At 40.0% G+C, this 23,826-nt stretch overlaps 1 protein-coding gene across 1 annotated transcript in view; it reads left to right on the top strand.

Annotated features, from left to right (window-relative positions):
- IL1RAPL2 (interleukin 1 receptor accessory protein-like 2) overlaps positions 1 to 22,471 on the top strand; it is a 373,263-nt gene extending 350,792 nt beyond the window's left edge. The window contains exons 7-10 of the mRNA XM_009889269.1: positions 2,229 to 2,374; positions 8,147 to 8,290; positions 12,143 to 12,313; positions 21,774 to 22,471. Coding sequence (XP_009887571.1) covers positions 2,229 to 2,374; positions 8,147 to 8,290; positions 12,143 to 12,313; positions 21,774 to 22,471 — 1,159 coding nt within the window. The remainder of the gene's footprint in view (positions 1 to 2,228; positions 2,375 to 8,146; positions 8,291 to 12,142; positions 12,314 to 21,773) is intronic.
- The last annotated feature ends 1,355 nt before the right edge of the window (positions 22,472 to 23,826 follow it).

The following is a 23,826-nucleotide window of genomic DNA, read 5'->3' as shown; positions in this document are numbered from 1 at the left end:
CACAAAGAGCTTTCTGTGCTTTGCTACCAGCATAATGTTTAAGTGTCTGTCAGCATTTTCATGATAGATCCTATTCGAAAGAGTTCTCTTCCTAAAGATTGCAATTAGCATGAAAATAAGTGAAAAAAAATTCTCAGTCCAAATACATATTCTTTTTTATGAAAGATCCTTTTTAGCTGATCATGAATTATTTAAATTTAGGTTAAGGGTTGATTATTTTATTTTAAATAGATTCAGAATAATAGTTTATTTTATCCTAATTATAATCTGTCTTCATTTTTTTCTGTGTAAAATATGCTGATTATAGTAAACACAAGGCAAGCTGAACATTCACAGAGTGCTCCAGATTAGCATCACAGATACCATCTCTGTTAATGATTTTATTTGGTCCTTGTGGCATGATTTGTAGGCCAAAATTTGTGGAGCATATTGTTTACCAACAGAGAAGAAAGACTTTCCTGAGTATAAATTATTTCACTTTGTATACATATGGAATATTAATAGGTAAATGAGAATTGATTTATCTGACCCCCAATGGTTTAGAATGATTTGATTCTGCAAACAGATCAGGCTGTCTTTGGAAGCTTCTTTTCTGGCCAGATGTGACGCAAATTCAGCCTTTCTTGCATTATTTTCAGCACTTGGATTCGGGGCCAGAATAAAAAAAAAATGCAAAAATAAACAATAAATGAGAGTGAATTTGCAAAAAAGATGCAATCCAAGTTTCCAAACACAATTTACATGCCTGTTCTTAAAGTAATGTTTTTCCACTTGCTTTTTTGCAAGTTACACAGCCATAGTGAAAGAGGGTGAATTATTGTGGGTGCTCTAGTATGTATTCTGAGTTCTGTCGGATCACACAAGCCTTTAAATGGTGTATGAAATCTTTGTGTAAAGATGTGGTTTATAGCACTCAGGTTTGCATTGTCTGGTGCGATGCCCTTATACTTCGCTTCTGATTTGTTTTCAAATTTGGAGTTCCATGTTTATTATATGAAATTATGTACATAAGAAAATATGTGTGCGCATTGGAAACCCCAAAACAACTTTGTTTTATAATAAGAGAAGTTTGAGGTTTGTTGTTGTTACTGAAAAATTTTAGGCTCTCCACAAGCAGTTTCCATCCAGCGCAAACGGTGCTCTGGTCAATTACTTTTTGCCCAATTGCCTCCCTTCAGTCTCCAGAGAAAATATTTATTTTATGGTTCTTACTTATACCTCTACCTTTTAGTGTCATACTCTATCTTTTCAGAGAAAAGACTCACTGAAGTACTACATGTGATGATGAGTTCACAGGCCACTGTGAGGGCATCACACATTTTGTGTTTACCCCCATACACGTTATGCAGCAGTACTCTAACAGGATCAAACGAACCTGGTAGATTTTGCTTGACATTACATTTCCTTGTTCAAAGGACTGGTAACTTTTTCTTGAGCAACTGATAAGAAGCCTTTTGAGAGAATAGAGCATTGTATTTTTAGACTTAATGTCAGCATCAGAAAACACTTGCATTTACTTTGCATTCTTTTTAATGTTCACATTAAATGGAACAATGACATGAAAAGACTGTACCTCTGGCCTGAAATTCTGCTAGAACTTTCTATTCCCTTTGTGGGGATTTTGCATGTCTCCTCAGTCCTCTCAAAGGAGCAGAGAGCTCTTGTTCTTGACACTGTTCCCTGTTAAAGTAAGGATCTACCCCCCCCACCCCCCCAAAAAAAAAAACAAAACCAAAACCAAAAAACCAGAGGAAAATTCCACAGAGTAGCAGAGCTCCTTTCGTTGGTTTTTGAGACTGCATTAAAATGGATCACAATACCCAGCCTTTAAAATACTGCTTATAATTTGCTCAGCGATGGCTTAGTAGTGCATACTTCCTTCTCTGGAAAATGAGTATTTTGCTACTTTTAAAAGAAACATTGGTTTTAGCATTTAATTCTGGAGCCCAGGTAAACAAGCCACATGCAACTGTTGCACTCATAGCAACTCTTCCTGCACTTGATTTAGCTCCTTGCTACAGACATGGTGCGAGAAAAAGGCTTTTGGCTGTTATGAAAGATGCCTCTGTGAGCTCTCTTTCAGGCAACTTGAGTGTCCTTCTAAGGCCTTTTCCAGGAGCAAAGGAGGGTGGAAACACTGTGTATCTTGTGCTGAGAAATCATGCTTCTTTTGGGAATCTTTCACCCATATTAATTCAGTTAAACGAAGACTGTATCCTTCCTTTCAGACTCCTCAGGGAACATCTTGGTGAAAAAGAAGTTGAGTTGACATTGATCTTTGATGCTGTAGAGGAAGCAGACCTGGCTAACTATACGTGTCATGTGGAAAACAGAAATGGACGGAAACATGCCAGTGTTCTTCTGCGCAAGAAAGGTAATTCTCTTTATTTAATTATTTGTACTCTCACCTGCCTCAGTAGCGAAGGTCCTGCTGACCTCTCTGAGCCAGGCTGGACTCCTACTTGGAGCTGAACTGTGTTTGTATTACAGCTTCAGTTTACCATTTGTGGAAAAAAAAATAATCATTAATTATTCTTCAGTCTCTAGTGAACCAGCCTTGCAGGTGATGCACTTGCCTGGAATACAGTCACCCATAAAGCACCAATATAATCAGTGGAAGTATTTTGGTCTAAACAACCTATGAATTTGACCCAGAGTTGACTGATTAGACCAGAGGTAATTGTGTGATGGACTTAAAAGTGTGCATTTCTTAGAATAGGTACCTCAGCAGTGAGGTCAGATGTTCTTGTATTTCTCCACTTCCTGGCTTTGCTGTTTAAATTGAAAGCTTTAAACAATTGCCGTGAATTTTGATTTCTAAATGCATTAGGAATGAAAACATTGCAATGGGAGCTACAAATCAACGGAGAATTACCCTGTCGTGGTTGCTGTGCTTGGTACTGTACTGGAATTGGGAATACCACTACTGACAAGTTATCTGTAGCAGAAAGGAAATCATTTGGGTTTGAATGTTCCAAATTAAAAGCTGCTACTATGCTCTGCTGTTTGTAGAAGTCATTATCGTAAAGAGTGTAACAGTATCTCATTACAGTTCTTATGTTGTTTGTTCAATCGCCTCTCCTATTCATGAGTAGGGTGACATTTAAATTTTACATTACACCATTGATGGTGATCTCTCTAAGACACACTGTATCAGGTGGTACAAAAGCTATAAGACAGTAACTGTTGGGGAAGCAAAGGAAGGTTACGAGCTCGGGATAAAGACGTAATGTGAAACCACAGAGCCATCAGCACAGGAGATTGACTGAAGAGTTCATTGTCCAGATCTCTGCCATTCATCTTAGCTGTATATTAATTTACCAAAAGAGAAGAAGAAACAATTCCACAAGGCACACCTGCAAGTGCTGTTCCAGTCCTTCATGTGCTTTCAGACCACTAAGGCAAAGGACGTGCTTCTCAGCAGATTGGGAATTGCAGCATTTGTGTCAGTTAAAAAAGCCAGTGCTCTCCGTTGTCACACTCACAGCAAAATCCCACAAAAGTGTCACCATTTGGAGGAGGTTTAAATATACTATTAGTACCTGAGCATGCTGCAGATTGACCTCTGAGCCTAGGGTAAATGTCACCATGGGCCAAATGAACTAAGAGCCAGGTGGAAGAACAGAAAGACCAGGCAAAGCCTCGCTAGATGGGGCACTGAAGTTCTGGAAAGCATCCATAGTCATGGGTTCACCTAAAGGCACGCTGAATGCTGAGTGCTGTATTTCATGGCTACGATCTGTATAAAATGAAAGATGAGGGGGAGGGGTGGTATTGGGACAAAAAAGGGCTACAAGGGAAAGGAAACTTTTCAGTCAATGTCCTCTTTCTTTGCTGTTCTTTTATGTGACCTACAGGTTATATATGTGAAAGTACAGTAGGCAATCCTGCCAAAATCCATTGAATTAAGTCCTACTTACACAGTTTCCTCTATATGTGAGAGTTTTATGTCCTCCCAGAAAGAAGGGCATAACACAGGTTATATTTTACACTAAGTGAAAAAGATAGAACAAAATGCGGAAGGAGCAAACCACTCTAAGAAACAAGGGCCCGCAGTTGTGTTGTGGAACACACATGAATCATAGAATCATAGAATTGCTAAGGTTGGAAGGGACCTTTAAGATCATCAAGTCCAACCATCAACCTACCCTGACAAAACGTGAAAAAATGTTTCCTAATATCCAATCTAAACCTCCCCTGGCATAACTTGAATCCATTGCCTCTAGTCCTATCACTTGTCACCAGGGAGAAGAGGTCAGCCCCCACCTCTCTACAACCCCCTCTCAGGTAGTTGTAGAGGGTGATAAGGTCTCCCCTCAGCCTCCTCTTCTCCAGGCTAAACAACCCCAGTTCCCTCAGTCGTTCCTCATAAGACTTGTCCTCCAGACCCTCCACCAGCTTTGTAGCCCTTCTCTGGACACGCTCCAACACCTCAGTGTCCTTCTTGTAGTGAGCGGCCCAAAACTGAACACAGTACTCGAGGTGGGGCCTCACCAGTGCCAAGTACAGGGGGATGATCACTTCCCTAGTCCTGCTCACCACACTATTCCTGATACAGGCCAGGATGCCGTTGACCTTCTTGACCACCTGGGCACACTGCTGGCTCATATTCAACTGGCTGTCCACCAACACCCCCAGGCCCTTTTGTGCCGGGCAGCTTTCGAGCCACTCTGCCCCAATCCTGTAGCGCTGCATGGGGTTGTTGTGACCCAAGTGCAGGACCCGGCACTTGGCCTTGTTGAACCATGTATATTCAACATCTAAACTGACAGGACTAAACTGACAACTTAATTAAGGAATCTGGTCATCGTGATGAAGGATTAGCCTCTTTAGTGCAAAGTTCTACCTTTCCATCTACTGAACCTCATAAATATACAACTGATAGTATATCTATCTTGACACTGTTAAATGTTCAGCTGTGTTGCACATATTAGAATAACAAGCTAGGTTTATTTATAACAAGAAAATGTAGATATTTCAGAGCTCTGCTGAAATTATGGAAGAAGCACTGCTGAATACAGAATTTGGAGGTGGAAAGGATCACTTCTCAGCTACTATTTCATTTCTCTCTGCACTGTGGCTGTAGAAAGCTTATATTCCCCTCAGGCATTCTCAGTAGTTGATTTTCAAGCTATTAAAGTGTCATTTAAAATAACCACAGTATTTTCACTGTGTCCTTTGACTGCCTGTCCCATTGTCCTGTTTGTTATTTATTAAGTTCTTACAAATACTTGACCAAACTTTTCCTTTCTGCAACTTGATATAATTACTTCTCATCCTAGCTTTCTCCAGCTTGGATTTGACTGTACTCATGAGCCAGGAACCACTACTGTATTTACTGACCTGTGACAAGATTTAGGGCAGGACTGGTAGAAAGCCATTGACTGGCATCCTTTGTGCATGTCAAAGAAAGGATCGTGGATTCCTATTGTAATGTGCTGCAGCTTTCCAGATGCTGGAGCACTCGGCTAAGGTGAAGAGGAAGCACAGATCTCTCAGACAGAGAAATCCCCCTCCCCGCAAAGTCTTACCTGCTAAGGGCTACGTTATCCCTGTTCGGCAAGAGGTGTTTGTAGCTCCGTTTTGCCTCCAGGTTGTCACAGTGCTGTAGGTTATGTCTGCCCTCTGTTCAAAGGTGTGATTGCAGCACATCAGGTCTACACAAGCAAGCGTAAGTCATGAGTCCTGCTAAACTAGGAAGGCTTGGATGAAAAAACAGGAATAAACCACAAATCCAAGTTACAGCTTTAGTGTGAGAGTTTCTAGAATTAGTTCTTGTTTTGACATCAGGTGGTTACTTCTAAGTACATACTTTGCTTTAAGGAAGAAAAAGGAACTACTGAAATATTTAAGGTAAAATATGTGGAAGTCTTTTGGTATATTAGTCGTACGGTCCTCACAAATGCTATCAGAGAATACAGGAGTGCTGTCGGTACAGCACCAGTGTGCTGATAGCCCCAGAGCACATGTCATTTAGGATTCTTTTTTTTTAACTGAAAAAGAACCGAATTCAGTTTCAAGCACCCAAAGCTACCAATGCAAAGACAGAATCAAGCATGCTCCTGAGACCTGAATACCACTGTCTACTATCACATTCTTCTTTACTGGTTTAATTTAAGGCCACATTATTATTTGCTTTCGAGTAGTTCAAAAATAAGTTCTGGACAATACTGGGTTTGCTTTTCTTTTTTCCTCCGTGCTGTCCTAGCATGTTTGGTGCTCAAATTACATGGAAACACAATATACACCCACTTGTCCCTTAGTTGTGGAAATAGTTCAGGACTCCCTTCAAATGAATTTGATAACAGTCCAGTATTTTAGTGATTGAAGTCTACATAGTCTGTAATATAATGGTCCTGGAACGTGACTAACTTGTCAGGAACTGCAGAATAAAATCAAGCCATGCTTTAAGTGGAACGAAGCAGTGAATTTAGACAAAAGCAAATATTATAATGATATTTGCTCACCATTTATTTCAAGGAGTTTGCCCTCATTCAAGACATGCAGGAAACTAATTTGGGGGGGTTTCTTGTACTGCTGTTGTACTAAGTGATGAGGAACCTTCTGTAATATATTTCTCTCTCATTTATTGCGTGTTTATGAGACTTCTAGTATTTTAAAGACCATAATCCTCTGTGATATATTGTGGCTAAGTCCTTCTACATTATTTTACATTAGAAACTATCAGAATATTATTATTTACTAATTTTCAGGCACTATTATAGCATAAAGCCCAGATTCAACTCCTTTCCTAATGTTTGGTGTGCTGCCTTCTCTATTGACCTCAGTGAGGACCGCTTGAGGAGTAAGGTATTAATCAGAGGCAGAGACTAAGAGCTGGAGTAGGCAAGAAAACTGAAACTTATGTGTTTTTTTCCATTGCCTTCACCCTGGAATGGAAATACAGAGCCCAAAAGCCTTGACTTTCTGCCTCTTTATGTCTAGGCTCTAGGAGAATTTATGGGGCAGTAGGACAAGTACAGGACATGCAAAAGCAGGTTGATTCTACCTGTTGAGCTGGATTTGTGGTTTTGCTCAATACCCTGGCATTCCCCCAGCAAGTGGATGCAAGTCTGTGCTCCCTTGTAGGCAGCAGGTAGTCAAGGCTCAGCATTTTCAATCCTTCCAAGCTGGCAGCTTTGCCATCATCTCACTTTCCTAGCAAAAAAAAAAAAAAAAAGATTTCATGCAACAAAAATACATTTTTTCCCTGAAAATTTATTTTAACCAACTCTGTTCTCCATTTGACCAGATTTATCCCCAGAGCATATGCTAACTATCATGCAGTCTAATAAAGTCCCATGAATTCTCTGTATTCTCAAAGAGATTAAATAGCTATTATAATAGACTTTTTCCATCTATTAGTTCATGACTTTTTAACAGACAGACATCAGAGATACTGTAAACTGGGAATAGCTTGACATCTGATGTTAATTATTGAAATACAAGGCATGGCAAAGCAAGAGTAACCCCAAAAGATACACAACTAATTTGCTTTTTATCTTGAAAATGACACAAATGACATACCAGTATTTTTTTCTGACCTAAGTTCTACAAGCAGAACGATCACAAAAACTTTGTCTTGTCTGTATTACAGTTCTTACTTCTTCATGTTATATATCACAGCAGCAAATATCTTCATGATGTCTTATCTAAACTAATATAGGTTGTTAGAGGTAGCTGTTGTCAAATTGTCATCTTTTGTCTTTTATGGCTAAGTAATATGCCAAGTGGTGTTATAAGCAATATTGTGTTCAGACAACATTTTGGGCTAAAGACCAGTAGTGTATATCTGTTCTCACATGCTGCGTACAGCATTTGATGCGCTCTGCGAATACAGAAGTTTACAACTCCACAAGCTCATTAAAAGTTGATTAATCCCCTGTGTAAAATCACTACATAATTCCCTTGCAGAAGAGTTATGATTATAGCCTCAAATGCATTCTGGATGGTGATTTTAGATAGGCAGTAGATGGAGTAAATGGTTAAAATTAAGTAATAGGTAATGAACAAAAACTTAGTTATCCTTAATGTTACAGTGGTTATAATTGGAAGCTGCACAATTTTATGTGGAATTGTATAGTGGATTAGAGCAAATAAGGCTCGGAAAGATTATAACCTTTTTGTCTTTCCTTGCTAATTTTAGATTTGATCTACAAAATAGAGCTTGCTGGAGGACTGGGAGCCATCCTTCTTCTGCTTATTTTGCTCGTGACCATCTATAAGTGCTACAACATAGAGTTAATGCTGTTCTACAGACAGAACTTTGGAGGAGACGAAGCGGCTGATGGTAAGCAGTTGCTCGGAAACTCAATATGTGCAATGGAAATATTTCACAGACCCAAAGGGATGAAACTTCTAGATTGAAATGAATCCCAAAAGATACCTGCTGCCAGTTTAAGTTCAAACTACTAAGCACCCAACAGTGTAAAGCCTTAAGGCTTTCTCCCAAAGCCTCCTGAAACCAATGAGTCTTTTCATTGACACGTCACTGGGCCATGCCATAAGCAAATGGGAGTAAGACGAATGGTTCACGAGTCTGTTATGGAGGCTTGAATGTCATTTGTAAACTGATTCCTCAGAACTCTTCACGTTCATGTGTCCCAGTGCCGCATATGCCCAGGGTCACTTCTCCTGAGATCCATACTGTATGTGGGCAGCCCTTTCACCAGGTATTTTTCATTAAACATTTCCATTGAATTGTCTTCAGGCTGCCAACTACCTCCAGTAACTAGTGAGAGGTGATTGTTATTGAGGTTAACTAGTTACCTCGGTTAATTGTGAGACTGTGAACAATGTAGTGGGAATGTACAGCTTGCCTGGAGAGTATGTTTAGGAACAAACTAGGCTGTTTTCAGTGTTCTTCCCCTTCCCTTCCCTCTCATTAGCATATATTCTGTTTGGTGCCTAAAGCTAAACATGTATTTTTTTCCTGCTCCAAAGAAGCTGGAGTAAACCCTGCTAAACTAAATCCGAGCACTTTAAATCCTATTATTATATTTTTAACACTTCTATTATAGCATAGTTAATATGTTATTAATAAGCATATAACTAGTATCTGCTAAAGATCTGAAGCAGAGTGTTCACAGTACAAAGTACAGGTAATTTTCATCGCCCACTGCAACGCTTATGTGTCATGTAGGCAGTGTGGAACGGTGTATCTAGAAACAATAATGTATTTGAAAAAAAGAGCAGGAAACGCATTTCCCCTGTTGTGCCAAAACAATGCAGTTGCACAGACATGTTGTTTTCTGCAGTTAGCATTACTGTTATCAAAATAATAAATGTTTCTTTAACACTGAGTAGATATGGTGTGAAAGTGTTTCGCTACAATGGAATCCATAGGACTTTTGGAGAACACGTGGAATGACATCCAGGGGATTTTAGAATGTGGAATGATAAATAGCAGGAATAGAGGTCGGGAAATGTCCTCTTCCTCAATCTTCATGTGCAAGCGCAAAAACCTAAGATGATGCTTTTTTCATACTACACAATACTGCAAAATATTTATGCTGATACCTAGGAGAAAGTGAAGCGTGACATTTTTTGGTTTTGAAGTAATTTACCTCTAACATCTTGGGATTATACCAACGTAACATCCCTGGTTCACACCAGCAAAAAGTGACCCGAAGTGGTAACTTCCTCCAGATTGCTTTGGTTCATTTATCTTGAGTTGTCAGTGTGAAGCTGCTGCATTTTTATTCATGCAACTTCCTTGGTTCAATCACTTTTTAATTTATGAAGCAATATTATTTTCTAGTTGTTTAGAGGAAGCCCCATGAGTACATAGGGGATTCTGTGTGCATGTTAATTCTGAAAACACCTTTTATTTTTCCAGTGCATGGGTTTAGAACTATTGCAGCTTTGTGTCTCATTCTGATACTGCAGAATGAAAGGTGGAGGCAGAATATTACTGAAATCATAGCATATAAGGGGATGTTTCTTTCTACTTATGTAGGCTATAGTGGGAACACACAGAGCTCCCATGAGCAGTCAGCTGTATACATGCAATTGCAGAGTCATCTTCCATTTATACATGTATTTCTTTAAAATAGAAGATTTGGAACTCAACAGATTTGCTCTATTCCTGTTTCTAAAAATATCTTATGTAAACAATGTTGGATGCATTCACTTCCTGTGTTGTGTGTCGCACTGTTTTTAGAGAAAATTATACTGAGGATTAAGGAAAGACATTTAGAAAATGGCTCCAGACAATGCTGCATCCAAGGCACACAGAGCAAGCTGTGGGCAAGCATGATAGGTCCTTCTGCTAGGTCCTGTGTATGTGAAGCTTGTGAAGAGGGAGTCGAGACCATAGAGATGTAACACAAGAGCCCGTGGGATCTGATTCTGCCTACGTCTTGCTTAGTTGGGTTGTGAATAGAGGTGACTGGAGAGGGCAGTTGTACCCACACAGCTGGACGGGGCGGGAGGCTCAGGGTGTGCTTGCACACAATCTGTGCGTGGCTTTCATGCTGCTTTATAACCAGGCATGTCATGCTCTGGGGCTTGCTTTGCTGCCTTTGCAGAGCTCTCAAATGTTTGCAGGGATGTTTGTCTCCCAGATTGCTCGGTGGCTGGCTTCTCTTAAAAGGTTTTGGCAGGCTTCATTACAGACAGGGTAGCAGTTTTTGGACAGGCCTCCAAAACTGACTGGCCTTTATTTCTTTGTTGGTTGTTCTTCTGCCATCTTTCCATCAGTAACTACTATTTTTGTATGCTGTTGATTTCAGAGCATTATCAGCAAGATAGGTGGACATCCTCCCGTATAGCTATGGTGACACTAGGCAAATTGCCTTTTACAAATATATAATTATTCCCATGCTTTGTCTGTAGCTCTGACCCTCATGGGTCTGGCTTTGTGTCAAGAATTACAAAAAAGTTACCATCATTTCAAGGTCATCAAGGAATGTATTGTATTATGATTAACTATTTTTTCTTTTTATCAGAGTATATTGATGATTTTTAACTGCTTTAATTATCTTCTATGTGCACTGTTCTTTACAGATAATTGGTACTCAACAATCCTTCATTCATGCAGTTTTGTCCTCACAACATTAACTATTTGATTTTTCATTTTCTGTAAATAATGACAGCTGTGCTTTTCCCTGGAGACTGAATTGCTGAAGGTTGACTTTTTCAGTATACTATATTCCATTACGGCAGAGGAATAGCGAAGAGAAATGTCATGAAGGCAGTCTGATCCCAGCGTGGATCCCAGGTTCAATAGTGGTGCCACTTCTGTTCCTGGCACAGTCACCAGCTCTTAGCTCAGTGTTTTGGATGCAGAGAGCTGGAGACAAGCCCCAGTGCTGTGAAGGAGGAGGAGGCGATGTGTTGCCTTTTCTAGCCAAACCACTGTCCTCCTGCGGCATTGCCGGGTCCCCTCTGTGACCCACTGCTTGCCTCCACCTTTTGATGAAGCTTTGCCTCCACCCCTGAGCTGCAGGCAGAATGGAGGGGCAAGTCTTCCCCTGCGCCCTGTTTGCTCCTGGAGGTATTTCTCTCTCTCATACTGTGAGCCCGAAGGATTTAAAATGTCTGGGATTAAGTGACCTCTAAAATTATGATACCGGTTTTGAAAGCTACAAGATTTTCTGAAGAATTGCTTTGGACTGTTTGTCATTGTTTTTTGCATAATTGGTATTCATTTGAGTTAAATCATGTATTTTCTCACAATTGCTTCTGCAAGGAAGTTTTCCTTGCTCAAAACTTTCCAAACTTTCCAGGCTCAAAAACTTTTCCAAGCTCAAAATTTTCACATAATCATAACACTCTTGAGGCATAGTGGTTGAAAGATTGCCATTAGCAATATGTAAAGGATTAAAATAAAAAGTTCTAGATTTAGTATTGGTATCAAAATTTTGCCCATGATCTTTTCAGATATGAAATGTGTACACTGACCACATGAAGCAGAGTCAGTAACTAGCTCAATGTGCAGAAGAAAACTGAAAGGGTATTGTTTGTCTGGATCTGAAAGATTTCTCTGTGGAAGCCGGATTCTATCTTCCTGTGACAAGTCCCAGTTTTGTTGGGAAATTCTTAATCATTTCAAGAAATAATATGATTTCCTAGTACTTTCCTGTATTCTTTATAGTGCTCTTGCAAACAGCTGGCTGAACATGAATTTGTTTTCTTACAGACAACAAGGAATATGATGCGTATCTTTCATACACCAAAGTGGATCCTGATGCGTTAGACTGTGATAATAATGAAGAGGAGCAGTTTGCACTTGAAATTCTGCCGGATGTTCTAGAAAAGCACTATGGGTATAAGCTCTTCATTCCGGATAGGGACCTGATCCCTAGTGGAAGTAAGTATTTCTGACCTTTCGGTTTTAATTCTCTCTGATGTGTCATGAAGGCCCGGACTGTGTGATAAGTACTAGATGTGGGAAACCTCTATTTGTGAACTGGTTGTGAGGATTTGAAAAGTTTCCTCAGTACTGCAAATTTGAGCTCCAGGTTAGAGCTTGTTCCTGCACCACTGAAATCAGAGGGAACTGCTGTTGATTGTAGTGAAGGCGGGAGCAGGGAAGGCTGCAGCACTGCAAGCAATACTATAGTCCAAAATCTCTACATCAGACACAGGTAGCTAAGCAGGAAACTTCCAAAAAAGATTTTCTAGTCTCTATTTTACCATTGAAAATGGGATTATTATTTTTTTTCCAGTACTTATTTGTTTGTCTACAGCAGCTTTACAAGTAAAAGTCATCTTTCCCATTGTCTTTTGGTTTTTTTCCTAACTTTGAAGTCTCATAAATTCCTACAGTAGGTTCCCAGTTAATGGTATAGGTGCAATTTTTTCATTAGAGTTTTGACCAAATGTTACATTTTTGAGCAGTGTTGGTATTGTGCAAACAATTGGTATTGTGTAAGTAATACTAAGTCTTCAGATGACTATGTACAGCCCAGTGATCCGATGCAGTTTTCCATGCTGACGGTGAAATACAGTTGTCCGTTTCAAATCATTTTACTGCCATGTCTGAGGCTTCAGCAGCACCTTTGGATGTCTGTACCAACAGTTAATGCCTTCCTAGCTGTAGTTATGGCATCTCTTCTTCTAGATTCATTTTTGGACAAGTCAAAAAAGACCATGAATCATATGCATTGTGTTGATGAATTTTGAATGCACAGTATGTTTGCTTTAATATCACATTTATTTGAAATGGTACCCTTGTGAAAAATAAGCTTTTACAAATTCTGTCTGCAAATCACTTCCATGAAAAACATAAGAAGACAATATGAGCTTCTCTCTCTATATGCTACTGTATAGGAAATTTGAATAAGAAAACAAAGCAATGGCTGTGCTGGAGCAGATGTCCCCAAACATGAAACAGCTAGAACATGGCTGCATTAGCAACCTGCCTGCCAAAAGACTTGAAACTGCTGCCTTGCTGCTGCCAAAACCCAGTGCCTGCCCTAGAAGCTGGAGCCTACTTCTTCTCTGACATTTGAGGGAGCTGGAAACAGAGCTCTGAATCCTGTACTGTTGGGAAAGAGGAGTCAGAGCCTAGTCAGAGATCAGGCAAAGTCCCATGTAGTGGCTTGAATTTCTCATGTGCATTTGCAGCTCCTAGATTAGAGCTGCTTCCCCTATTCCTTTTACCCTACCCATGCAAGGTGTGAATTTTACTCCCTTACTGACATATTCCAGAAAGGGGACTTGGCTCGTAGCCTTCTTGTTTCTGACTGTACAAGGAAGTAGTACTGAATTTATAGATATTATTAAGATAAAATACATGGTTTTGTGTTAAAAATCACAGAACTGTTGTAAATAGTTGTTTCATATCCAACAATATAGCAGTTATACATAGCAATTATACAAGTGAATTAAAGAGTTTAAAGTTAGCCCCTCAATGATAACTATACTGAGGCACAGATTAATATGAAATGAGATTCTTCTTTCCAATCGCTGTACCAGCCAGCATGATATTTTATTTTTGTCTATTTTTGTCAGTCAGACACTCAGCAAATACTTGTCATCACTTTGGGTATTCATTAAACCTCTCCTGAAAATGTAGGGTACCTGAAAATGTCAGTTCTCATTTATGAACATTCACAGATTTAATACCTCTTTTTTCCTCTCAAACTCACTTCTTCAGTATTATGAAAGGGCCTGATTCTAACACATGGAGCTTCAAGAACGCTTAATCAGACATAATGACAATGCAGAATAAAATGTGGAACTGAAATGAGTGTGATTTGCATGCTTTAGCTTTGAAAAAGATATGGAGGAAAGCACTTTATTTTGAGGGGCCAAGAGGGAGGGAGAAGTGATGGGGAGGAGGGAAGACTCAGACTCCTGTATTTGTAAGCTCCCTATGTGCGCGGGAAAAGTGGAACATGGCTGTGTTCTGCCTAATGCTCACCAGTCTTTCAAGGACTTGCAGTGCTTAGTGAAGAGAGCAGGCAGTGTGACGTGGTATGGACGTGCTAGAAACTTCAGAGGTAAACGTAAGAGTGACTGTCTCCAAAAGTGGCAGATATGACAAAATAGATATGTCTTCAGGGTAGATTTCTATAGAAAAATGGGGGTTTGATCACAGTTATCTTTTTTATTTTAGGTAATATCTCTTGTCATACGTACTTCATTTCCTTGTCTTCTGGTGTAAATGACTTTCAGTGTAACGCAGTGCTTTCCCACTCTCCATTCTGATGTGTTTCCTTCTATATCTTGTGTACTTAAATGTGTACCATTCCACTAGTACAGCAAATAAGGTGTGTTTTGTAGGGCTGGTTGTTTCATATAATCTGTGCAATTTTAAGGTGCTGCCACAGGAGGGTGTGCATTATTGCGTTTGCTTCCTGGCATGAAGCAATGCATACAGCTGCTACTTGTATTTGAGAGCAAGCGAAAAATAGATTTGTTAAATAGTATTTCATTAAGTTTCTTGCACACTTCTCTGAACAAACTGAAAAGCTGACTTCAGAAAAATTCAGAGACAAGTTTGATTTTGTTTTTGTCCAGACAGTTCATCTCTAACCTCTGGGGAAAAGCTATGATAGGCTCTGCATGTCCCTGTGCAGCCGAGTGAGAGATAACAGCCAGATGTGACTTAGCTGGGACGTGCGCACCCAGCAGCAAGCTCCTCTGCACTGCATATCCGAGCTTTGCATTTCAGCTCTGCGCTGAGGACCGTTTGTTTCAGGGATGCCCAGGGAGCAACTGCTGCTCTCCCTGGGAGGACTGAGGTGATGGCTGTGGGGACTGAGGCCACAACTTCACCGTTGGAAAGCAGAGTTCAGGTCAGGTGGGGCTGAGTTGTGTTTTGCAGTAGGTGTTGGTTTCTGTGCCCTGCTGGGGTAAAAATGTTATCTCAATGGAGCATTTTGTCCTAGTGGGAGAATCACCATGAAGGATGCTGAGGGCCTTGGTGGTGCCCACCAAGGACCTTTGTGGTGATTCTTGAAGCTGCCTGAGAGCAGCACAGATGGACCCGGCTCCCCAAACTTGAGAGGCAGAAACAGGGCTCCAGCAGCCGCTGCTTCTTGCTCATGCAGAAGCTCATGTGGCCATGCAGGCTGGAAGATGAGAGGGGTGACATGGCGGGGAGACATGCCAGTGTGCTGTGCAAGCAGCAAGACCAAGTTTGTAACCCGGGATTTGAGTTGCATGTTATAGAAAGTACGATAGCAGCTATTCTTTAAGAATATTCTTTGGTCTTAACAGAGTGAGTGTTCTTCATTCTATCAAAGCTGACAGCACATATACCTTTCTGCCTTGGTAACTAAGGCATAATTGAACATGTTAGCCTGTATAAGGAGACTCTGATCCCTAAGGTACAGTTGCGGTTGTTACTAAAGTTTTTTAGCAGTTACCATTTTTTCCACCCTATTAGTGTTCGGGGCTTTTTTAACGAACCCTTTCCCATAGCAAGCACTCTCAAGCCCTGTGAGCTTTTAAATTCAGTATCAGGAGATCTGAGGAGACTGAATACTTGGGGGGCGGGGGGGGTTGTGGAGGGAAGAGCAGGAATAATTATGTTTTTACCTGAGCCATTTTCTGTGTTACTAAGGATGATGTGTCTACAGAGAGAAAGCCCTATTTGCACTTGACTTTTCTAAAATTGGGACTATATCGGAGGAAGATATTTTTCTCACATGGTTTCTGCAAATTATTTTAAACCCTGAAAGTGAAGAGGTTGAAACTGTCAAGTTGGGTTTTTAATACCAGCAATACAAATCTATTAGAGCATCATCTAGTTGCTCTCTAAGCATATGTGCGTTTGATCTTGTCAGGATTGAAAAAACATCAGCAATTCACTCCAGCTCAGCCCAGGGTAAAGAGATCAGGCACTGAAAAGAATAACGGTGATGGAATAAAAATCTTTGCTTTTACCTGAAAAGTGAGAGCTTGTCAGCACAACAGGAGAGCACCTAAGGCACGCGATAGGAAGCACCCAACAGTCAATATTGCAGTTCTGGCACTTTGTAGTTTTGTCTGCCCATCTGTGTGGTTTTTGCCTGGTGAATTCCAGCTTCCTGGGTTCCTGGATGAAGAAAACCCAGTTGGACTGTGTGTGTGGAGTTTCCAAGGAGCCTTAATTAGCTATGGGACACCATTTATGTGGAATGGGAATGGAGTACCCAGCTCCACACACTCTTTTCAGAAGTCCCTGGTTGTCTACTCTCTATGAATTTCACACTTAATGCCAGGCATGGGCGGGGGTAGCAGGGACACAGAGGAACGATAGTTGAAAGTGGAAGAAATATGAACAAAAGCCAGAAAGGCTGGCTACCCTGTAACAGTCCACTGAAGGCCTCTAAGGTGGTTAGGGAGCTGGAGCATGCAGTACAAGAGGAAAGCCCAAAAGAACTGTGTTTCTTGAAGACAAGGCCAACAAAGACAAGGCCAAGGAAGAATATTATGGTTGTCTCTCCAGTGGAAAGCGCAAAGATGGAGACAGACTCTTCTCCAGGGTGCACAGTTGTTGAACAAGAGGCCACAGGTGTAAGTTGGAACACTGAAAATTCTATTTAAACATTTGGAAAATTTTCCTTACCATGAGGGTGGTCAGGCACTGGAACAGAATCCAGAGACACTGAGAAGAAACCTCCAAGCTTGGAGGTCTACAGAACTGTACTGGACAATGCCCCGAGCAATCTTAGCTGGTCCTGCTTTGGGCAGAGTGTTGACCTGGAGACCTCCAGAGCCCTTTTCTAACCTGTATGAGTCCATGGATCTTTGATTCTAAATATCCAGAATTTTGGTTCCAACATTTATCGCCAAAACAATTTCACCAAAATCATCCACTTCAAACACTTCAGTCTGCAAGGGCACATCCCCAGAGCCACCATCCTTTCCTTCTCCTTAATTCCTCCTTGCTTTGCCATGCCAAATACAGAAAGTCTGACAATGGCCAAGGGAGTGGTACGCTGCGAGGGCTGTGTGTCAGGCTGATCTGCATTACTTGCTGCTTTATGTTGAACTCATCAGCTGTCCCTTAGCTTATTCTGGGATTGGCCTCTCTTTGGGGAGGGGCCCTCGCTCCGCTCTGTGTTTCAGCAGTCCCAACTGCATCACTGTTCTGGTCTGAGCTAACAGAAGCAACAGAGATTTAATAACCAGGAAAAGCAAGACATGCAATCATTTTTGTTATAATAAAGTAATCAGAGTTAAGGTTTGGGAACTATACCGTTAGGAAAGCAGTACTGAACTATTCTTCTATAAATAACTTTCTCAAGTGATAGTCACGTTGCCCAATGCAGAAAGGCTGGCTATTTTCAGAGTGCCAGGAAGCAGCCAGTATGGGCTCGATGGTAGATACTCTTTGGTTCTTGTGGTTCTGCAGATCATGCTTCCCCAAAATATCCGTAAGACTTTATATGATTTCTGGTGTTCTTTTCCTCTCCCTCAACTGCTTCTGCAAATCATCTGAATGTGGTTAGTCAGTAATTTCTTTGTGTAAGCAACTCTGTGTCCGTGCTCTTTGTTAACTTCCTTGCTCTTAGTCTGCTTGCGTAGTACGTTGTCTGGGTTTCCTTCCAGCCTGTGGTTAGTATAGCTCCTTCAAGATTCAGTAGGCAGTTATGCATGATTTAATTGCAAATTGGATGCATGTCTTGGATTTCTCTTCTTCGGTGCTTCAAACTACAGTTCAGCATTGTTACACATTGACAGTGTTTGGTGAGCACATATTTGCTGTCAGATTGATCTGTCTTCATTACTGAAGGGCAACCATGCAAAAACTGCATTTGTTTATGGGTCTAAAAGTTTTTGCTGTCCATACCTTTTGGGGCATTGCATTGGACATGATGCAAGTAAGTTACTGATAGAGCTACTGATAATTCTAAATTTTTTGATCTATAGGAAGTGCTAACATTTTGAAAAGAGTTTTTGAGCCATATTGCAAAATGGTGTTTCAAGGGAGGAAAAAAGGGTCAAAATTTGACATGTTCTTTTTCAATAAAATCAAGTGGGTTAACTCTAATGCTGAAATTTTATTTTTACTTTCTAGTTTATGATAAAATACAATGTTTGGGAATTAAAAACAAATAATTCCGTACTGATTTTGTCAAGACAATTTTTTTTCTCCCCTCACAATGAAATGTCATTGAAGTTGACACCTCCTGCAGCAAAAGTGAAGTTTCAGCAAAATGATATTTATCTGATGGAAATATGTTGGTCTGGAATCTTACAATTGGTGATGTCATTCCTGAAATCCGTGCTCAATTTTTTCCTTGAACGTGAAACAGAGCCAGTGCCTGACAATTACTTCTTAGTTCACGGGAAAGGTGAAAACCACCCTTTCTCCATCCCACATTGCAATACAGATTGCTTGGATTTAATACCTTCTAATGGACCGAACACTTAAGACAGACAACTCAACCTGCAGTATTTTGGGCAGTCTCAAATTCTGAAGTGAAATTCTGAGGGTGGGTGATTTAGCAGCTCACGGGTTTACGCTGTCAGTCTGCTACCACTGGAAAAAATAAAACTTGAATTTCCACAGACTGGAATATGTCCCCCCATATGATTTAAGTTGTGCACATTGGACATATTGTAGAGTGCACCCAGTGGAACCATGTGCTCCAGGGAAGTTGTCACCTAACTCTAGTAGTAGTCCCAAGCTGAAGTTATTGGGAGTACTAAGTACTTCCGGACCAGATGTCTGGAAAATGTGTTTGCCTTTTCATTTGGGTTTCCAGTTTCCTATAATACAGTGTATTTTATCCTCAGTGCACCAACAGAACCCCTGTACATTTGCCATGTCTATCAGTGAACCAGCTGCAAACTTGGAGCTGAAGGAGCACCTAGTGGTCGTTTGTGAAGGTGTCTGTTTAGCCGTCTATAGAAAGCGCTCTTACTTATTGCAATATCCAGTAAGTAAGGTGGGCATGCCGAAGTATGGGAGAGGCACAGAGGGGAGAAGTATCCATCTGAGAAAACAGGGAATTTTTCCTGTCTTCTTCCCACCTCAGTCCCTGTTTGACTAAAGCAAAGTCTGGTGAGTTTTTGATTGAGATGGTATAATGGATTATTTGCTGCTATTGAAATTATTGCCGCTGGATATTTGAAGAGATGAAAGTGGAGCAATTTTTTTGTTTGTTTTGTTGGTTTGTTTGGGTTTTTTAATTGGATGCCTATAGGATATGTATGGCTGTGCTTAGCACTAACCTGGATATGTGGTACTGTCTGGTATTGTGTCCTGCAGGGAATTGTCTTGTACGTAGCCGTGTTCTGAGTTGTTTGAAGGAGGGATGAATATGTCTCAGGAAAGATGCATGATAGTTTGTTGTTTTACTGTATCTTGCAGATTCAACCTCTAATGATGAAGCTTCCCACCTAAATTCTTTCTTTTTGGGAGCAGAAAGAAAGGAAGAAAATGAAGAGTCTGAGCTGTTGATACATTGGGATAATCTCTTTCCATTGTATTGAACATTTCTACCTTTCCTTAAGTTTTGTTTCACCAGTTCTGCTTATCATTTTCTCATTGTTGCTGATTCTCTCCCCTCTCCGCTGCCTCTCCCATGGATTTTAATGTTGAATTTTTTTCATTAACGAGTAACAATTTTACACAGACCAATGTGGGCGTTTTCCTCATAAAATATTTTAAGGAGAAAAAAAACAAACTGTAAATGCTGCATGATTAAAGAGTCATAAAACATTAACTAAAAGTCAGGATTGTTGCATAGACATTTGTAATGTACGTGTATGTCTTAAATTTTTGTGTGTCTGTGGGATGTTTGCAATTGCCTCTTTTTTCCTTTTGTGAAAGAAATTCTTCTTGCTGCTAAGTGGTGAAGTAAAACATTGGTAAAGGCAGATTTGATGCTAACTATGCCTTCAGTCTCATGAAAATAAGCTATTTTAGAATGTTCCTGTTGGCCTATTTTGTAGCTATTTACTTTACTGGAAGTGGTGTGAATAAGCATGCTGTGGTACAGTGCTTGGGACTATAAAAATGAGTCTTGCAGTAACAGATGTTGATTAATGATGTTCTTTGTAATCGTTGTTCCTGCTAGAGGGCAGTGTGTGTAAGAGAGGCCCTGCCCTGTGCTGAGTAAAGATCTGTTCTGTGCAGCTCTTGTGTCCAAGTCTTCATTTATAACACATGCTTCTCCTCTGTTGTCAGGTGGCACATTCTGAGTAGCATGGTCAAAAGGTTCATGTAGTTTACAAATAAAATTATACCCTGTCTCTAAGCTCACAATCACAATGCTCTGCAACCAATGAACACTTTTCTGACCTTAGTGGGTTTTTTTTCAAGTGATTTCATTTTTCTGGTCTTGACCGAAAACTCATTGAAATTTCTTGAAGTCTGTTCATTTGAATGGGTTTTGGATCAGGTCTGTAAGTAGATCTCTTTCCCATCCTGTTCCATGTCAGACCAGTGTAATTGGCTTCCCTTCCCTTCCCCTTTACCATCCCTGGGACAAGTGAAACTCAGGGATCCAAGTCCAACTTCAAAAATACTTTGTAGTTCAATAAGCTGACATCATGGAGCTAATGATGGGGCTGGCATTTCTGCTTACACTGATTGTTTGCAACTACTTGGCATGCATGAATAAAAGAACAATGCTATTTTCTGTCACTGATGTCTCAACAAATAAACACCTCCAACATGTTTAAATTTTCCATTTGTTCCTGTCACTTGTGAAGTTTCTGTTAATACCTTGGGACACATAGAAGCACAGGTTTGTGATGTTAAAACAGAGCATTGGGCCACAAAGAATGTTATTGTGCTTTTGTGGTCAAAACCTAAAGAAGAAAGAGGTACCGTGATGCTTCTATGCAGTAGCACAAGTTCTGCATGTGATGAGGGTTGATTTCTTTTTGAGCTCTTGCAAGTTACAGTTCATACACCCTGCAGCACCCTCATGTCCTTACGTCTGAAACACAAGAACTGCTTCCCAAAGTGTGCTTCCCTCAATGCGATGTTAATAATAACCAGTGTCAATGTTAAAATTTACACAAACATTATATTGATCTTGACCCATATTTTTTCAGTAAGTGAACTGTGTATTTTTAGTCACTAATGCATCTACACAGTGAGGATATTATGTAAATGTCATTCTGTTGAGATGAACAGGGAAAAACCAGTAAAGGATGGACGGTGTTATTAAGGCATTTTCTATATGTAGTCCATAAATAGAAATACATTGTGATACACAATCCTATTTTTGTTGGAGTATGTTGTGAAATGCCCCTGTCTTAAATGGTGTGGATCAGTAAGCTGTAGGATTTTGTTATACTTGATTGCAAGCCTGATGTTTTGATACAATAGACTTCTTTATTCTTTACTCTTTCTCTCTTTCTATAATTTGTAGCCTACATTGAAGATCTCACAAGATGTGTTGAACAAAGCAGAAGACTCATTATCGTGTTAACTCCAGACTATGTTCTCAGGAGAGGATGGAGTATTTTTGAGATGGAAAACAGACTCCATAACATGCTAGTCAGTGGAGAAATCAAAGTTATTTTGATTGAGTGTACTGAATTAAAAGGGAAAGTGAATTATCACGAAGTGGAATCTTTAAAGCACACCATCAAACTTCTCTCAGTGGTCAAGTGGAAAGGACCAAAAAGCAGCAAACTGAATTCTAAGTTTTGGAAGCGCCTAGTCTTTGAAATGCCAGGGAAGAAAAAGGAGGTGATGTCTCGGCATCAGGTCCTGGATTCTGCAGAGCAGGGCCTTTTTGGAGACCTCCAGACTGTACCCTCTCTTGCCGTCACAGGCACTTCTGCCACGTTGGTAGAATCGCGGGCTGATTTAACTGATTACCATCAAGCAGATTCTGTGCAGATGAGACATTATTGCAGAGGATACGAATATGATGTGTCAGCAGCAACATTGCCAATAGCTTCCATAAGCAACCATCACACATACTGTAACATACCTTTGACACTACTAAATGGACAGCTACCTCTTAACAATACCATGAAGGATCCCCAAGAGTTTCACAGGAATAACCCATTGCTACCTTTATCAGCAAAGGAGCTGAGCTTCACCAGTGATATTTGGTAGTGAAGACCAGGACTCTTGAGATGCTTCATGACTGCCATGAAGACACGTTTTTAAAGAACTTTGCCCTAACCCCATGGGGTGAGAAGACCTATTCGAAGCAGCGGCACACTTGTTTGCTTTTCTACTTGAACTTTTTTGTTTACATTTACAAATTATTGACAAAGTGGGCATTCTTTTGTAACTCAGTAATGTCCTTCCTGTCTTTTAATGTACAGTTTTATTGCTTCTTTAAGAAGGAGGGGAGATAGAAAAAACACATCCCATCATTTTACAGCAGGTTTACAATCTGGGATGGATAAAAGGTCACTGTACATGATCTTCAACATCCACACATATTTAAGTAGTAGTATTTGAAAGACATGGAAGTTGTTGGGTTTTTCATACAGACTTCAGTACAGTTTGAAATTCTAATCATGCTATGAAAATTATTATCTCCTGCACAGACCACAAGGGGTGAATCATTCTCACAAGGAAGGAGGAGGAAGCCTTCCCGGTAACGTTGTCTTGCAAATACATTTTAGAAGATGACCAGCTGAAACAATGCAGATGAAGCTTTATCAATAAAGTGCATAGTAACAGTTGCTGCAGAATAAATCACCTGCTCACATCAGCATCTCTTCATTTTATTATTGAGGCATGTTGTATTCATAGTCAATGGTTAGCAATGTGGTTTTATTAACTTACTAGAATATTGGAAGATGTTTAGGAGAATTTTAAACAATTTTTCTGTCAATTATATATTATTTCACAATTTTTGCAGATTTTTAATGACTTTTTTTAAACAGTTTACGTATAAATTTATCTGTCTGTCAGTTAATTCATTAATTTGAAATTTCTTAAGATCTCTTGAGCTCTTTCAAGATTTGTAGTGAAGGCAATGTAATCTTACATAGGATTTTTTTTTCCAAAATCAGTAGTTACAATTTGAAATTAACCTTTTTATGAGAACATCAGCAATAGAAAAGAATTACTACAGCAATATGCAGAGATCAAGTGCTAAATTATTCAGGTTTACTAGTAGTCTGACTTCAATTGCAGTGATAATCACCTGAGACAGTTCTCTCTCTGTTTATCTACCTGTGAATTTATGTACCTTTTAAATATGGCTGAAGCAGGAATACTTCTGCTTTCTGTGCAACTAGTGAAAAGTGATATTTTTAAGCAGCTGGTAAGGTCTTGCATTTCTTACTTATGAGAGTGATCCCATCGGTCAAATAAGATAGTCATTTATCTTTCATGGAAAGCATTCTTGCTGCTTGTGGATGAGAAGTGTTATACAGGTACTCAGCATCAGGCATTACTACTCAGCGAGTTGAGTTTTCTTTGGACCAGTATGTTTCATGGAGATTTCCAGA

The sequence above is a fragment of the Charadrius vociferus genome, unplaced genomic scaffold (assembly GCF_000708025.1).
Source record: "Charadrius vociferus isolate BGI_N301 unplaced genomic scaffold, ASM70802v2 scaffold7, whole genome shotgun sequence".
Classification (NCBI taxonomy): domain Eukaryota; kingdom Metazoa; phylum Chordata; class Aves; order Charadriiformes; family Charadriidae; genus Charadrius; species Charadrius vociferus.
The sequence above is the reverse complement of the archived record's forward strand: the minus strand, read 5'-3'. Positions and strand labels throughout refer to the sequence as shown.